The following is an 18,502-nucleotide window of genomic DNA, read 5'->3' as shown; positions in this document are numbered from 1 at the left end:
ATAAACGTTGCGAAACAAACAAATCATTTGTCATTTTTCGAATCGGGAAATTTTTCATCGATTGTCGTCGTCGTTATTATCATCATTATCATTATTATTATTATCAATATTATTATTATTATGGGATTGTGTAATAAGAATCGGGGCGGAGATGAAATTTGAATATAAAAAAAAAAAAATAAATTTATTATTATTATTTTTTTTTTTGGGTTATTCGCAATACGAAAAAAAAAATTGAAATTTTAATATTTCGAAAATTTTTTTTTTTTTTCTGAATGTTTCGTCAATTGAAATTCGAGATCGTAACAATAATAATAATAATAATAATAATAATAATGATTATTATTATTATTGTTGTTGTTATTTAAGTTTATTACGTTTGCACGCTTGAATTTTTAACCGAATTTGTTTAACGTATTAAGAATTTAAAAAAAAAAAAAGAAATTTCGTTTGCAATTCGTATTTCAATGGATTCACGCATAATTAAATACTTCGTTTCCTCCCCTCGTCCTCTTCCTACCACGTCTCCTTCCCGCCTCCCCTCCCCGAGCAGCAAAGTTTTTAACAAATGTAGAAAGAAAAAAAAAGAAATATGGCTGACGTGTGCGTCGTCTACGCCATTTTTTTTTTTTTTTTTTTGTAAATTCGTAAAACGGGGCGTCGAGCGTGTGAATTTTTTGCTGTCGTCCTTTTTTTTTTTTTTTTTTTTTTTTTTTTAGTTCTCTAATGACATATCTTTATAAATTTGTTTTTTTCGTTTTTTTGCTTTAAGATGTGCGTCGCGTAAATTTTTTAAAAAGGAAAAAAAGGAAAGAAATCGATTCCTTTTCCATTTGATCTTTTTCCTTTTTTGATTTTGTTTTTTTTTTTTTTTTTTTATTGGCGAATTCAAATGAATGTTTTAAAAACCTTTTCATTTGAATTCGTTTTGAAAATGAAAGACGTCGGATCGAAATTTTCTTTTACTTTTCCATTCCTTTTCCATTCCTTTTTTTTATCTTATCTTATTTATAAAAAAAAAAGGAAAAAAAGGAAAAGAAAAAGAGGTTTTTTTATACGTACATAAATTTATATATATATATATATATATATATATATATATATATATATATATATATATATTAAATTTTATTTATGCATTGCCTTTTATCCTTTTTCTGTTCCAAAACGTACATTTTTCGTTTTTTTTTTTTTTTTTTGCACGTTTCCTATTATTATCATCATCATCATCATCATTATTATTACTACTATTATTATTATTTTAGTGCACGAACGGGTTGGAAAAATTTTATGCAGTAAAAAGAGATTAAAAAGAATTGATTTTTTTTTTAAAGTAAAAAAAACAAAAAAAACGTGAGATGACATAATTATACTCAAAGTTAAAACTACTACGCCTTAAAATTATCATCAATGGTTGTCGTTTGTTGTTGTCGTTTGTCGTCTTTTATTCAACTAAAACGAGAGAATGATGTTATTATAAAACTGACGAGAATTTCTCGAGAATATTACGTAAATGAATGAATGAATGTTGCGTTTTTGTCATTTTTATTCGTTAAATTCCACGATTGTTTTTTATCGGGGAGAGAATAAATATTATTATTTTGTCGGGTTAATAATATGAAAATTATATTGCTGGAAAACTTTTTCTTGTTTTTTTTGTAAGGTAATTTAAAACACCTGGCCCCGAAACAGAAACAAAACAGAAAAAAAAAAAAGAAAAGAAAATTATGTTTATATAATTACATTAAATTTATAAAAATGATAAATATCTGTAGTTACGAAAAATAAAAGGAAAAAAGGAAGAAAAAAAAGGAAAAAATTAGGCGGCCATTTTGTTTTTTGTTTTTTTCGTAAAAAAAAAGGAAAAAATCACATTTTTCACAATCTCGTCGTCGTCGTCGTTGCTCCTCTTAAAAAAATTTTTTTTAAAAATAATCCGCGTTAATTATATACACATATATATAATAATAATAATGATAATAATAATAATAATGATGATGATGATGATGATATTAAAAGGAAAACTTTTCATCCTCTCGACATCGATGTGGATTTTTTTTTTTTCGGTTTCATTTTAATATTTTATTATTTTTCTACTGACTGTTGAAAACGTGATCGAACTATTAAAAAAAAAAAAAAATCGATCGATAAAGAAAAGAAAATGGAGGACGAAGAAAGAGGGAAGAAAGAGGAAAGGGGGAGGCGTAGGATGAAAGAAAAAAAATTTTTTTTTATTTTTAATTTAATACAAAAATATTCATGATTTGGCGTTTCATATAAAAAAAATAAAATGAAAAAGTTTTGCGTTTCTTTCATAAATATTTATTAGGTTCGTAGAGTTTGCAAGTCGAGGGCACAACAAACAAACAAACAAACAACGTAGGGGGAGGGAAGGAAAAAAAATAAAAAAAGAGAAAAAGAAAAAAAAAACGCACGCAAAAGCAAACAACCTAATATTTCGTTTGTTGGCCTTCTTTCGTAAGGTAGAAGAGTGTGAGAAAATTTCACCCTATGGAAAATTTTTTTTTTTCATTTTTCTTCCCACCCCCCCATTCTTTTCTTATTTTGCTGTTTTTTTTTTATTACCTTTCGTATGGGACGTGTACATTTGTCCCCCCATTCGTCTCCCTCCCCCCAAAAAAACTCGTTTTTTTTTATAATTTTTTATTCATGCGACATAAAAAAAAAAAAAAGAAAATGGCGAGGGTGTTTTTTTTTTTTGCAAATTGATTTTATTATCGTCGTGCATGAATTTCGTACTGCAATACGTTTACGTAATAATAATAATAATAATAATAATAATACGACTACGACTACGACGTAGGTTCGCATAATAAAAATTAATTTTTACTTTTTTTTCCCTTATTCATATTTATTGTTTGTTTCTAAAAAAAAAAAAAAAAAAAAAAAAAAAAATTACACTTGTTATTTATACTCATCATTCTTTACACAGTGAGAGAGAGAGAGAGAGAGAGATAGAAAATGCGTGTGCGTGCGTGCGTGAGTGCGTGTCGTAAAAAATATAACGAATAATAGCCAATAAATAAATAAAAATATCGTGTTAGTTGGTAATTGAAAATGACCTTTAAATAATTTATTTTTTAAGTAACATAAATAATATAAAAAAAAAAACTTCTGTTCATTTTTTTTTTAATGGGGAGGGAAAGTGGGGGGGCGGGTGTATCGGGGAGTCATTTTTTTTAATCGGAAATCGATTAAAAAAAATTTTTCGATTCCGGTTTTTGTTGATAGTAACAAAGACGTTTTAAAAAAAAAAAAAAAAAGTTGAGCGTTCGAATTATTTAAAAAAATAATAATTTACTATTATTATTATTATTATTATTGTTTGTTGTTGTTTGTTGTTGTTGTTGTTATTATTTTCTTTTATTTAAAATTTTTTTTTTTTTTTTTTTTTAATCGACCCTAGTCCGTCCGTTACTTCCTCCGAATTTTTTTTTTTCTCTTATTTTTCTCTAAAAAAAAAAGAAAAAAAAAATTAACATCTGGTGCCACGACTCTTATTGTTTTCTCTATTTTCTCACCCCTTTTTTTTGCTGTTGCTGTTGTTTTCGTCGGAAAAAAAAATCAATCATGGATTTTTCAATTAAAAAATTCATTTTTAATTTTTTAATTTTTTTTTTTTTTGTGTTTGTGTTTTTTTTTATTTTCGCGACTACATTTTTTTTTTGTTGTTGTTGTTGTCGATGTTGATATTGTTGTTGTTCTTCCTGTTGTTGCTGTTGTTCTTGTTGTTGTTGTTATTTTGTTTTTATTGTTTTTTTTTTTAAGCTTAAAAAAAAGGTAAAAAAACTAGAACGAAAGAAGAAGAAAAAAAACAAAACAAAACTAAAATTCTGTTAATAAAACTAATTTTTTTTCTTTGTCAAATCAAACGCATAATTAATTATTATTATCATTATTATTGTTATTATCATTATTTTTTCAATTTTCTTTTCACTAATTAATTTTTTTTTTTTTTTTAAATTAGTGAAAAAAGAAAAAGAAAAAATGAAGAAAAAGAAAATTCTACGTGACGATTAGATAATTTGACCAATTTTTTTTTTTCTCAAAAGTTATTAAATAAATTTATGAATGAAAATAATAATAATAATAATAATAATAATAATAATAATAATAATAATTTTTTTATTATGTATTTTTAATAGTCGATTAATTAATTAATTAATTAATTTTTTATTTTTTTTATTTTTCAGGTAAGTTCGATGTAAATCAATCAATCAATCAATCGTCGATTAATTTTTTTTCACTCTCACTTTCTCATCTCTTGAAAATTAATTAAGTTTTTTTTTTTTTCTTCGTCTCACGTAAGTTAAAATTTATTATTATTATCATTATCATCATCATTATTATTATTATTATTATTATTATTGGATTTTTCTCAATGATTTCGATATAATAATAATAATAATAATATTTAATAAAGCTCAGGATTACGAAGCTTTAACGAATTGATTTTAACTTTCATCTCTTTTTCTCTCTGTCTCTTTTTCTTTCTCTGTCTGTCTCTTTCTGTCGTTTAATTGTTTTTTTTTTTAACGTTTGTTTGCATATTACGATTGTAGTTAAAATCGTAAAAAAATTTCCCCTCACTACAATTTCCATACACTAAGCAAAAAACTTGCAACAAACAAACAAACAAACTCTTCACAATTTTTTTTTTTGTTGTTGGTCGTTAAATGAATTTAAATCAGTTACGTTGCGATTAAGTTTTTTTTTTTATCATCATCATCATCATCATCATCTTAACCTCTGCGGAAGTTGTAAGGTTTTTCGGTAAATTGATTTAAACCATTAACAAAGCTAAACCGGAAATGGATGAATTTTCCGTCGCGTGGTGGAAAATAATAAGCGACGGAAGGAATTCGATTTGAGTTTTCCATCCGTTTTGCGTTGATTTATGGTTTTTAAAAAAATTGAGGGGAAGAGGGAGGAGGAAAAGGAAGAGGAAATAAACGTTCGAAAAAGGGGAGATTGTGTGCGTGTGCGTGGGTGGAGAAAAGAGGGGGGCGAGAAAATTGTGGAAAATTCGTAATTTTTTTTTTTTTTTTTTTTGGGAAATCGTGGTGGAATGATTAACGGGGGATATGGTCGTGGGAGAAGAAAAGAGGAAGTCGAATATAATTAAACGGAAATGGGGATCTGTTAAAAATTTCAATTCTTCTTCCACATCTTTTTTTTTTTTTTACAATTTAAGTAATCGAAAGGGAAATATGTTTTTTTTAATTTTATTTTCGCCATTTAAACGCCATTTTTGTTTTTCAGGAGAGAAACTAATAGAAATAAAAATGAAAAAAAGTGAAACTTTTCCCCCTCTCTCTCTCTCTTTCTCTTTCTCTCTCTCTCGCAATGAAATGATATGCCTAAAAATTTATATCGAGTCATAAATTTTATTGAAAGGAAATAAGAAAAAATATATATATATTTATATTTAAAGACGGGGAAAAGAAGGTAAAAAAAGAAAAAAAATTTTCTTGGGTTTTACCCTCGGGAAAAACTTCATGAAATGTTCATGATGAGAAAGTCTGTTCTAACAGTCAATTTTCCTTAAGGCTTTTCCTTTTTTTTCCTTTTTGTGTTTTCCGACGCTGTTTTATAACAAAGTAATTTAAGTTTCTCCTTTTTTCTTTTTTTTTTTCGACTTTGTATTTTTTTCCCTTTTTTGTTATTGTTTTACACCGTGCATAATGCAAATTTTTTTTTTTTCTATGCGTCCAAATTTTTTTCTAAAGCAGACGAAAAAAGAGTTTTCCCTCTCTTTCTCTCTCATTTATAAATATATGAGACACAAACACATGCAGACGCGTATATAATTTTTAACAAATTGTTTATAAATTACGACAGGTTAGTCGTTAACGGTGGTGGTGGTGGTGGTAATTATCCGACGTAATAAGTAGCGAGAGGTTGGGGGGGGATGATGGTGATAATAATGACAACATGGTCTAACCTGTAAAAAAAAAAAGGGTTGAAAAAACGTGCATATAAAAATAAAAGTTGGTGTTGGGGAAAAAAAAAAAAAAGGTTTTGTGTAAATTGTAATTTAATGGAATTATCTTCTATCCTTCTCAAACCTTCCATTTTTTTCTTACTCATTTATTACCATCTCATTCCTTTTTTTTTTTTTATTTAACTTTATTTTAAATTTTCTTTTCCTTTTTTTTTGTCGCCTTTTTTTCTTTCCTTTTCTTTCTTTCTATTCTCTTTTTATTATTTACATTTTTCTTTTTTTTTTTTTTCATTTAAATTTACTTTTTTACTTTTTTCTTTCTTTCTTTTCACGCTTTTCCGCTGTTAATGAGTTGAATTGGAAAAACCTTTTGTAACTTTTTTTTTTTAAATGTAAATTTGTTTTAAGTTGATGATGATTAGTTAGTTAATTACGAATATAAAAAAAAATATGCGCGTGCGCGAGAATTTCCGGTTAAAATAATAATAATAATAATTGAAAATAGTAATTTTTTGTTGTTGTTGTTGTTATTGAAATGTCATGGAGAAATGAAAATTTGTTGTTGTTTTTTTTTTTTTTTTTTTATTTAGTCGATCGTAAAATTTTTTTATTTTTATTATTATATCATATTTTTAATTATTATTATTGTTATTATCATTACGATGATGATGATTTTTTATGTAAAAACGTAGAGTAATTAAAATAAGGCCGTAAATTTTTATGATTTTTTTTTTTTACGTAAAGAGTGTCAAGGAAAGTGAATTTTTTTTTAAAACTTTATAGTTTTGTTTATAGTTTTTTTTTTTTGTTTACTAATTTGAAAAAAAAAAAATAATAATAATGAATTCCCGTTTTTTTTTTGTTTTCTTCTTCCACGTGAGTTTTTTTTTTTTTTTTTTTATTACCCTGACATCATAATACAAAAACCCGAAATGTTTTCGTAAAAAAAAAAAAAAAAATTTTTTTTGGAGGTATACTTTTCCCGATCGATTAAACCAAAAAAAAATCCCTGGACAAAATTATTATTATTATTATTATTTTTTTTTCTTTTTCAAGAAATTTCTATCGTGATCGGTTGAGTGAAAAAGTTTTTTTTTTTTTTTCTTTTTTGGGGGAGGGAGGAAGGAAAAATGAAAAAACTGGAATGGAAAAAAAAAATTTTTTTTTTCTTTTTCCAATTTTCCGGCGTGAAAATTTTTTTTTTCTGACTTTTTATCATTTTCTTTTTTTTCCCCGCCCCCTTCCACGCCTCTCTCCTACTTTAGCTCTTCTTCTTTTTCTTTTCTCCCCCCACTTTCGAATCAATTTAATTTTGACATTATATAAAAAAATATTTTCGAACAAAGAATTTTTTTTTTTTTTTTTGCTTTTACTCCCCGTCAACGACAACGCCTTTTTTTTATTCTTTTCTTTTTCTTATCATCATCATCATCATCATCATCGATTAATTAATTTTATAAAATTTGGAAAATTTTTAAGGAAAAAAAAATTTTCCGCTTCCTCTTTCCTCCCATTTCCCATAAGTTTTCTTTTGTTCTTTTTTTTTTTCTCTTTTTGAAAATTTCCGGTTTTTTTTTTCTTTTTATCTTCCGCGTTCGTTACGTCGATTTTTTTTTTTTAGTTTCGCGTAAGTAGTCACGTGATACTCTATTATCAACATTATCATTATTATTGTCATTATCTAAATGATAAGATCGTGATATGACTTTTTTTTTTCTGTACTGCCGACAAAAAAAAAGACTAAAAGCGAATATTAAAACGAATTCTTATCCTTATTATTATTATCATTTCTCATCGTCTTTCATCCGAAAAGGTTTTTCCGGTCGGATAATCGGAAACAATGGGAAAAACCCCCTTTTGGGGTTTGGGAAAGGGGGGGTAGTTCACGACGGGAAACGATTTCGGTTTTTGTTCCTTTTTTTTTTTCAACGACCACCACCGCCACCACTTCCCGCCCCCCTCCTGTCCACCGTTCAATATGTTTAATTTAATTTTAAATCGAATTGCGCATACCGGATGTGACAGAATAGAAGAGAAAAAGGGAAGAGAGAGGGGCGGGGGTCGGTGGAGGGATGGGAGGAGGAAATCACAATTTAAAAAAATATTTTTTTTTTTTTTTGTATTACAAAATATAATAATGATATCATTGCGGGGGAAGAGACAAAAACGTCGTGGAACGAATTTATTATTTCCCACATCATTATTTTCAATTTTTCTTTTATTTCCTTTTCTTCTCGGGTTTTATTTTTTATTTTTTTCAACGTAATTATTTCGCATTGTATTTTTCTTGTTATGATAATAATAGTGATGATGATGATAATAATAATAACAACATTGTATCGGGTACGAATAAAAAAAAAAAATAAAAAATAAAATAAATATATATATTATTTTCAAGAGATTTTCTTTTGAATGTTGTCGCGTGTGAGTGTATTTATTTTTTTCTGGAGAATGTGTTTCTCCCTCTCTCTCTCTCTTTTTCTCATTTTTCATTTCCAAGATTATGAAGAATAAAAAAAAAAAAAAAAAAGTGTAAACAAGAAAAAATTTGAAGATGAAAATGACGAAACGAGTGTGGGAAGTTTTCTTTTTTTTTTTTTCGAACGTAATTTTTTCCCGGAAAAAAAAAAAAATAAAAAAAAAGTGGAAGAAGAAGAGGTAGAGAAAAGTCGGGGAAGAAGATTATGATGGAATGATACGATTATGAAAAATAATCTAAAATTAAGTATCGGAAAAAAAAAAAAAAAACGAAAAAACAAAAAACTTATTAAAAATTTTCCAAATTTTTTTTTTTTTTCGACGGCGATTGCGTTCGCTCATCAAATTCTTTCCCATCCCCCACTCCCTACCTCCCCACGTTTTCCAAAAACAATTTTTGTTTTTCTTCTTTTTTTTTTGTTCTGGAAGGTTTTATTTATTTTTTGTTATTTAAATTGTTAATGGAAATGAAAATAAACAATAAATAATTTTATAATTAATGTAAATTTAAATAAAATTCGTTTATTTTCGTTTTAATATCATCATCATCATCATCATCATTATCATTTCACCCTTTGTTTTAAATGATAATAAATAGATAAATAGGGAGAGAGAGAGAAAGAGGAAAAGAGAGAGATAAAAAGAAAGAAAGAAAAAAAATAAGCTTGATAATGAACGTGTGAATAACATTACCCGACACCATACACACACACACATATAAATGTAATTTTTTTTTAGAAAAGCTCAAATAAATTTACCCTTAAGATTTAAGGGTGAAACGTGAACATATTTAAATATTTTCATCCCTTGATAAATGTAAAATTTTATCATCATCATCATCATTATTATTATTATTATTAAAAAAACTTTTTTCTTTTTTTTTTGTTTTTTATATTAGGAAAAAGTTCCACGCGTTTGATAAAAAAATTTTCAAGGTTTCCACCTTTCCCTTTCCCTCTCCTCCCTCTCATTTCTTCTTTAAAATTATTATTATTATTATTTAGGTTACGCCTTTTGAGTCCGTTTTAATAATATCCGTGATAAAAAAAATTGTTTGTCGTTTGTTGTTTGTTTACGATAGTTCGAAACCAAGCAACGATACGACCGATTACGTATTAATTATTATAAAGTAGTAGTATTACTACTACTACTGACGTCATCGAGGGGGGGGTCACATTTTGGGATTGATTGGGTGTTTGTTCGTTTGTTTGTTTGTTGTCCAGTTTCTTGTTACAATCAGTTTTATTATCGAATCAAATACGTAAAAATGAAACGAATTTTTTTATATTTTTTTCATTAATTTTTTCTCCAAAAAATAAAAAAAAATTATAAAATTTATTTATTTATTATCATCATTATTATTATTATTACCATCATCATTATTATTATTACCATCATCATTATTATTATTATTATTATTATTATTATTATTATTATTATTATTATCATTATTAATATTTTTTTTTTTTTTTTTTTTCATTTTAAAAGTTATGAAACAATAAATTTAGTTTTCACTTATAATCTGATCGATAATAATTTATTTTGCTAACTTTATAAGTTAGTTTTCCTCTTGGGAGGATAAAAAGGGTAAAAAAGGGGGAGGAAAAAAAATTATTATTGTACAGGGAAGAGAGAGAGGAGGAGGGTAGAGAGTGGAGGGGTAGAAAAGTGAATGAAGAAAATTTTTGGAACTTGGATAAAGGTGAAAAAAGAGAGAGAGGGAAAGAGGGAATAGAGAAAGTGAAAGTGGGGGAAAGGTATAAAATTTGTGCAAAAATAAATTTTTGTGAAAATTCAAACTTTTAATAATAACAATAATAATTTTCATTTCATTTCGCTTTTTTTTCCTCAAACGTTCAAATAAAAATTTTCCACGGAAAAAGTGGAAAAGTGACTGGAAAATTCTTGGAGAAAAAAATGTGTATGCACGTATTCCTGGAGAAAAAATTCAACTTATGCCCGAAGAAATTGTCAATATCTTTTCCCCCCACCCCTCCTCACGTTTCGTTTAATTCGTTATGGAGAAGAGAAGAGAAGAGAAAAAAAATTTTTATTTTTTTTTGGATTCGTGACAATTTCGCGATTCTGGAATGACGGTATGAATTTTTTCTACGGGAGTTTTATGGAATTCCAGATATTTTTTAACTTTAACCGAAGTCGCGCGTGACTCGAGTTTTTCCATATTTTTTTTTTTTTTTTTTGGAAAAACGTCGAAAATGAAAAGAAAAAAAAATTTTATTATATACGTCACGGTGAAAAATGATTTTTTCCTCTTCTTTTCTCTTTCTCTCTCTTTCTTCCTCTCCCTCTCTCTCCCCCACTCTTTTCGGGAAAACTTTTTTTTTTTTTTGTAAAAATATATGATAGATATTATTTACCACTTATTCCGCTGTTGGTTTTCTGTTTTTTTTTTTATTTTCACGCTGTTGTTAAGGTTTTCCTTACACAACAAAAGGATAGCAGCATAGATTTCCACAAAAAAAAAAAAAGAAAATGCGTGACGTAATAAAAATAGTGACGGAATAAATGAATGCGGCGGAGAAGTGGTAGGAGGTGGTGGCGGGTGTCGGTGGGAGGAGTCTTTCAAATTAAATTTTATTAAAAAGACAAATTTCTCTTTCTTTAATAAAAAGGTCTCTCTCTCTCTCTTCTTGTTCGATATTTTCCTTATATCTGTTTTTCGTTCGTCGCATCGTCGAACTCGAAACGGGTTATAAAAGTTTTTTAAAATGGGTGGGAGAAAGGAGGAGAGGGAAGGGAAAGGAAGAAGTTTTTGACCGCTAAGTTGATAGATAAAGACCCGGGAGAAAAGAAACGAGGACCGATTTTCCTCTCGAGAGGAACTTTAATTTCCACCATCTTTCTTTTTTCTTGTGATGTGAGGAAACGTTGTTGTTGTTTAATTGTACTTCTTGGATGATACTTTACAACTTTGAACTTTAAAGTTTTGGTCTCTCTCTCTCTCTCTTCTCTCTTTCTTTCTCTCTCTCTTTCTTTTCTCTTTAAGCGAAACTTTTTTTTTTAAAAAAAATTATTTTAATAATACGAATTAAAATTTGAATTTTTTGCTTTTTTTTTGGGTTTAGGAAAAAAAATAAGGAAAAAATAATTGAATTGGAAACGTAGGGGAATGGGGGAGGGTGGGGAGAGGGTAGGGAAAGGGAAAGGGAAGTGGTTCGAACTGGGAACAAAAAAAAAAAAAAAAAAAAAAAACTTGGAGACACGCAAGCTTCTTCCATACGTTGCCATGAAAGCATTGATCGTTTTTCTTTATGCACGCAATCAGACTTTTTGGCTCCAAAGTGGCGGCGGCAACGGCAACGGTCATGGCGGAGGCGGAGGCGGTTGCGGCGGTGGCTATTTTAACGTCACACAATTTTTTTTTTAATTATAATTTCATTTGTTTTTTTTTTTTGTTTTTATAAGTAAGAAACGTTCGTTGAACTTTCGCCGTTTTTTCTTTTTTCCATATATGACCTACCTTCACGATAATTTTTTTTTTTTTGATTTATTATCATTACGACGTTATCAGCATGCGATCGAGTATATGCGAACTTTTTCTTTTGAGCAATTTGAGCTTTTTTGTTTTGTTTTTAAATCCTAAAAAATTTTATTTGAAAAAAAAAAAAATTCACGTATTGAATGAATGAATGAATGAATCATTTTTATCGGGGTATATATAGAAAGTCCAAACCAATTTTCCACTTTGGTGCTTTTCCCTTTAAAAGCTCAAAATTTAATCTGATTTTTTTTTTTTGTTTGTTGTTGTTTTTTTCAATTTTCGTTCCAGCTAAAATATTGTCTGGAAAAAAAAAAAAAAAAAAATTTCCCTTCGATTCGACGATTTCCTTTTTTTTTCCCTCTCTCTCTCTCTCTCTCTTTCTCTCTTTCTCTCGTCCTTTTTTTTCCTTTTTCGTTACTCCGAAGAGAGGGTAAAAAAAAAAAAAAAAAAAATTAAATTTTTTGTTTTTTGTTTTTTAGGGACGATGTAACAGAGAGAAACCGCCATGCAAATATTTTCATCCGCCTCAGCATCTCAAGGATCAACTTTTAATAAATGGCCGAAATCATTTGGCATTAAAAAATGCTCTTTTGCAACAAATGGGTTTAACCCCTGGACAAACCCTTGTCACTGGACAGGTTCCCACAGCGGTGGTAAGTTTTTTTCCCTTTTTTTTTTTATTTTTTATTTTTTCTAGAACATTCTTATTTCATTTTATTTTTTAAAATTTAGTTTTTTTAGTCCGTGTTTTTTTTTTTTTTTATTTTAATAATAATGATTAATTAATTAATAATTTTATTTTGTTGTTTGTTATTTACTCTTTTTTTTTCGTTTTATTTTTATTTTTATTTTCCTGCATTGCTTATTATTATCATTATTATTATTTATTCTTTTTCTTATTAAGTATGTTCCGATAGAATAAAATTATTATTATTATTATTAACACATTTTTTGGGAATATTAACCGTGAGAAAAACAAAAGAAGAAAAAAAATCATAATTGTTATTAACTAATAATTTATACTTACTTACATTACGTCACTTTTATTATTATTATCATTACTATTATTATTATTATTAGATTATTGAATGTAATCCTCCCAGGCTTTTACTTTTTTAAAAGTAATTTATTATTTGTTTTTCTTTTTTGTTTTTTCTTTTTCTTTTTCGTTTCTTTTTTGGCATTTTAAATAAAAAATAATAAAAGGTAGTAGTTAGTATTTTTTTTTTTTTAACAAAACGAAGGGGGAGGGAAAGGGGAGAAGGGAAACGTTAGAAAAGATATACAGAGAGAGAGAGAGAGCATTGACGAAGCTTTTTATTATTATTATTATTATTAAAAAAAATAGCAATTTATTTTAAAGGCGAGTGCATGTTAATTTAAATGGCTTTTTAATTTACTGCCTCTCCCTTTCCCCCCTCCTCCTCCCTTTAAGTAAATAAGTTCGAATTTTATATAATTTATTAATAAAATAAACGATTAGAACTTATTATTATTATTATTATTTTAATATTTAAAAAAAAAAAAATTTTTTTTCAAACTAATTTCAAGTTTTTTCTTTTTTTTTCTTTTAATGTTGTAGATTCTAAATAATAAAAAAAAAAAATTTTTTTTATAAAAAAAAAAAAAAAAATGCACATGGGAAAATTATCTCAAGTGTGTGATAACTAATGACAAAGAAAAAAAAAAATTATTATTATTATTATCGTTATTATTATCATTATTAATATTTTAAATTTTACGCGGGGAAAAGAAGAAGAAGAAGACAATTTTTTTTTTGGGAGGGGAAAGGAAATGAGATGACGATGACGACGGGGATGAAGATGAAGAAGAAGAGAAAAGAAGATGAATATTTTGAGGGGGAGGGATCACGAGGGAAAGAGGGTGGGATCACGAGGAAAAGTGGGAAGAGGAAAATTTTTTTTTTTTTCTTTGTCTAACAAAATTAATTTTTTAGCAAGTACTTTTGTGGTGTTCGCTAGTAACTTAAGTTCTATTATTTGTTGGAGGTCGGCGGGAAGCTGCCCTCTTCGCTGGCCCTGGCCCCTGCACTGACGCTTGGCATTGGCCCTCAATTCATGGTAATGGTTGCTTGTTGATTGCTTATTTCCCCCTCGTCATTGCTCGCTTTCTTTTTTTTTTTTTCCTATATATAAAAATTATTATTATTATTATTATTATTAGCATAACCGTCGTCGTCGTCGTCGTAACATATTTAAAGACACGACGACGACGACTACGACAATTTTTTTAAAAAATTATTTTAGGTTTTTTTCTTTATTTTTAACAAAATAAAAAAATGTCGGCGACTTACATTTTTGTTCCTTTTTTTTTTTTAACCGATAATTAGTCGACTAGTAGTAGTATTGTTAGTAAGGAAAATTTTTTTTTTTTTGGGGAGGAGAAGGGAGGGGAGGAGTCTACTTCCACGTTATTTGAATTTATTTTACAATTTTTTTTTGCTTATTTTTTAGTTTTTGTTTTACTGTTTTTTGCTATGATTTTTAGTTTTTTCATTGTTTGTCTTAAAAAAAGGGGGTGAAAAGGGTAGGGTAGGGAAGGGGGAGGGTTATTATTATTATTATTATTGAAAATTTTCTTCGAATGTAAGTTGTCTGACTTTTTTTTTTTTTTGCGTTTGTTGTTGTTTTTTAAAACGATTATAAAGAAAGCTATTAATGACGAGTGGTTATTAATTAGTATTATTATTATTTTTTTTTTTTTTACATAAAAAAGTAATTAATAATTAACGCTAATTAACGATAGCTTTCTGTTAATAAATAATAATATTATTAAAATATTAAAAAATTTACGAAAAATTAATTAATTAATTAATTAATAAATAATAATAAAATTTTTTTTTCTTGCATTTGCTCTGTACGATTAATTAATAATTAATTACCTTCTTTTTTTTTTTTTGCTAGATTTAAACGATATCGTTATTATTATTATTATTATTATCATTGTTTCGTTGTTATTGTTATTGTTGTTGTTGTTGTTGTTGTCATTCTAATCGTCACTCATTTTTTTTTTTTTTTTTTTTTTTTTTTTTTTTTAAATACCCGACAGGCAACGAATCCATACTTGACAGGTATGCCGCAGGTCGGAAGCACGTTCAATCATTTTTTCACTCCTGGACCGATGATGCACACGATTGTCGGACCTGATCCCGCTGTTGGTTCGCCTTTAGGGGTTGTGCCACAAACCATTGTGCCGCAAAAACTTCCCCGATCAGATCGACTCGAGGTACGTTATAAATTTTTATCATTATTATTATTACTATCATCACCGTATTAATCTTCGAAATGCTTTTCTTTTTGGTAAAAAAAAAAAAAAAACACGTGAGAACACATCTTTATACTTATTATTATTATTATTATTATTATTATTACGATTCCCGTCTGACGTCATTAATATTATGACGTCAACGTTTTTGAAAAACAGGAAAACATAAAAAAAAAAAAGTTTAAAAGAATTGATAATATAGCTTTTGTTTTTGCCTCCACTCCCCTCCCCCCAAAAAAAGGTTTATTTGCACTTTAATTTTTTCAATTTTTATAATAATATATAATATTAAATATAGTATATATATATATATATATATATATATATATATATATATATATATATACGAAGGATATTATATTTTATATATATATTAGATTTTTGTTTGTTGTTTGTTCGTATTTACAAGTGTAAATGAATCTAATTTGAAAAAAAAGTTGATCGGTGGTCTTCTCCATAATATTTTTTTCTATTATATGTTTAACTTACCGACGAATAAAATTTTGATGAGTAAAAGGTAAAAAAAAAAAAAGGAAAAAAACTGGAACGCTGCGTAAAACGCGTACGAACGCACGCGTAAAAAAAATAAAGAAAAATAAATGATGAAACCTAATACTTTTACGCAGCTTTTACGCTATTTTTTTTTTCGGTTGTTTGTTGTGTTTGTTTTGTTATTAATAACATTTTTAACAATTTTTAAGTTTTTTTTTCCATTTCCTTCTTTTTCATCTTCTTCTTATTCTTTTTCTTCTTCTTTTTCATTTTCTTTATTTTCTTCTTCTTTGTCTCATTCAATATTATTATTATTATTATTAGTATTATTATTACCTTTATTTTTTTTCTTTCTTTGTTTTCCTGTTTGCATGCTACGCACATTTTTTTTTTCTTTTTTTTTTTTTTTTTTTGTTTTATAATTATTATTATCATTGTTTTTGATTATACCGAAAGAGAGAGACCACCGGTCAATTAAAATTAGTTTTAGAAATTTAGTGTGCCCCCCTCCCTTATTAGGTAATAAAAAAAAAAAAAAAAATAGGTTCCTCATAGGTTGTGAGAATTAAAATTTTGAATATCCTGCAAGTCTGTGGGCTGTTTTCTTTTTTTTCTTTTATGTCACTCGTGTTGTTTGCGATGCACTCGCTTTTCCCCCCCCCCTTTTCCCCTTCTCTTCTCCCCCCCGACCCTACCCTCTATCTTACTTTCTTTCTTTACTCCTGCATTTTCTTTTTATTATTATTATTATTTCTAATTTACTATCGTACTTACAACTTTTACACCTATTAAATATATATCTAGATTTCTTTACTGCAGTGTGTCGTAACTAACAGGTAACACCAAGTAGATGATTTCTTCTAGGACCCACCCCTACCTCCGCTCTTTTATTGCTGTAGGTGTGCCGCGAATTCTTGCGCGGGGCGTGCAAGAGGCCAGAGGGTGAGTGCCGCTTCGCGCACCCTCCTGAGACCGTGACGGCAAACGAAGACGGTACTGTCACGGTCTGCATGGACGCCGTGAAAGGGCGGTGCACCCGCGACCCCTGCCGCTATTTCCATCCCCCTCTGCACCTCCAAGCTCATATCAAGGTCGCACAGTCGCGCGTCACCGCGGTAGGCATTACCTTCTATCGCTTTTGTTTTTTTTTTTTTTTTTCATTTTTTTTTTTTGTTTTTTGTTGCCTGTTTGTTGTGTTAAACTTTGAACTTTAAATTTTTTATTTTCTTAAAATAAAAGTTAGCGTTTGTTGCACAAACTTTTAATTTTATTAGTTTTCTCTGGTTTTTTTTTTTTTTTTTTTTTTTTGCATTTGAAAATTATGAAAATTTTTTTTTTTTTGGGGGGAACGAAACAAACACAAGCTAGTCAGTCAGTCAGTCAATCAATCAATCAGTCATCTTAAAGCATCATAAATTTATTCTTTGTACCCTTTCAAGTATTTATAAAGATCGCACAATCCATCACTCGAATTTTTTTTTGTTTATTCCCCATTTTGGTTATTTTAAGTGGTTAGTGGGGGGGCGGGGGGAATTTTTTTTTGTTTTAAACTTGCCGTAGCGACTCGAAAAAGGGAAAAGCTTGTGTTGAAATTTTTGTTTTCCTTTTTTGCATTTTTTTTTTTTTTTTTTAAATAAATTCATTTACAAGTAACAAGGCATGGAAAACTTTTTTTTTTTTTTTTTTTTTTTACTTTTCGTTTTTGACTAATAATAATAATAATAATAGTAGTAGTAGTGTTTGAATTTGATTTTTATTTATTTATTTATTAACCTAGCAATGAAAAAAAAATTGTACAAACGCCCACGCCCACCCCCAAACACACACTTTTAATTAATTAATTAAAATATACACAAAAAGCTTGAGCTTGATTTAGTTTTATTATTATTATTATTATTACGACGCATTCGTAACGTTTTTTTTTTATTTTGTTTAATAATAATGATTATTATTATTATTATTTTTAAATCGTTTATTTTCATTTCGCAGATGTTTGTTTGCCCGATAGAAGCGGAAACAAACAAACAAAACAAAAAAAAAAAAAAAGAAAGAAAAATCGTTTGAAACTTGAATATTTCCTTTGAAAAAATCAATGACGTCACACACACACGCGTCGCAATTTTTATTCGTTCATCATCATCATCATTATTATTAGTATTAATATTTACATAAGAATCGAAAAATTCAGGTTTCAATCGAAAAGTAAATAAACAAACGAATGAGAAGCAGTATAGTTTGGGGGAAAAAAAAAAAAAAAAAAAAAAAATTTTCCCGTGTCACTTTCATCCGTTTCCGCTTCTCGTTCGTTAAAATTACTTTTTTTTTTTTAATAAATTTCGATTTTCACTTTAAAAGTTTCGCAAAGTTTGTGCGTGTGTGCGTGTGCGTGTGCGTGCGTGTGTGTGACTGGCTTCTGACAGTCGGCATGATTTCGCGTCGACAACGAATAAGTTTGTCAAAATAAATAAATAAAAAAAAGAATAAAAATAATCAACATGCATGAAGTCGTCATATCCATCATCATTATTATTATTGACTCGTGACGCACACGCACACTCACACACACACATACACACGCACAATTTTGTGTGACTTTTTTTTTTCTTTTTTTTTTTTGCATTTCACTTTCCACGATCATCATTTTCTTTTATTTCTTATGCTTTCCCGCCATTTTTTTATTTTTCACTCACGACCCACCCCTATCACGCGCACGCACACGCACACTCACCCATTTATTATTTTTATTATTATTATCATTGTCATGCCACCATTTATTTAAA

General features: G+C 27.8%; 1 protein-coding gene across 1 annotated transcript; it reads left to right on the top strand.

The window, feature by feature from the left end:
• Positions 1-11,976: 11,976 nt before the first annotated feature.
• Phum_PHUM586820 (uncharacterized protein) lies at positions 11,977-16,936 on the top strand (the record flags this gene model as incomplete). Its single annotated transcript, XM_002432437.1, has 4 exons — positions 11,977-12,027; positions 12,425-12,598; positions 15,015-15,191; positions 16,622-16,936. 4 exons carry the CDS (start codon positions 11,977-11,979, stop codon positions 16,934-16,936), a joined length of 717 nt encoding a protein of 238 aa, XP_002432482.1.
• Between the last annotated feature and the right edge of the window lie 1,566 nt (positions 16,937-18,502).

Source organism: Pediculus humanus, genomic scaffold (genome assembly GCF_000006295.1).
Source record: "Pediculus humanus corporis 1103172108310 genomic scaffold, whole genome shotgun sequence".
In the NCBI taxonomy this organism is placed as follows: domain Eukaryota; kingdom Metazoa; phylum Arthropoda; class Insecta; order Psocodea; family Pediculidae; genus Pediculus; species Pediculus humanus.
This window is presented reverse-complemented; position numbering and strand designations above follow the sequence as displayed.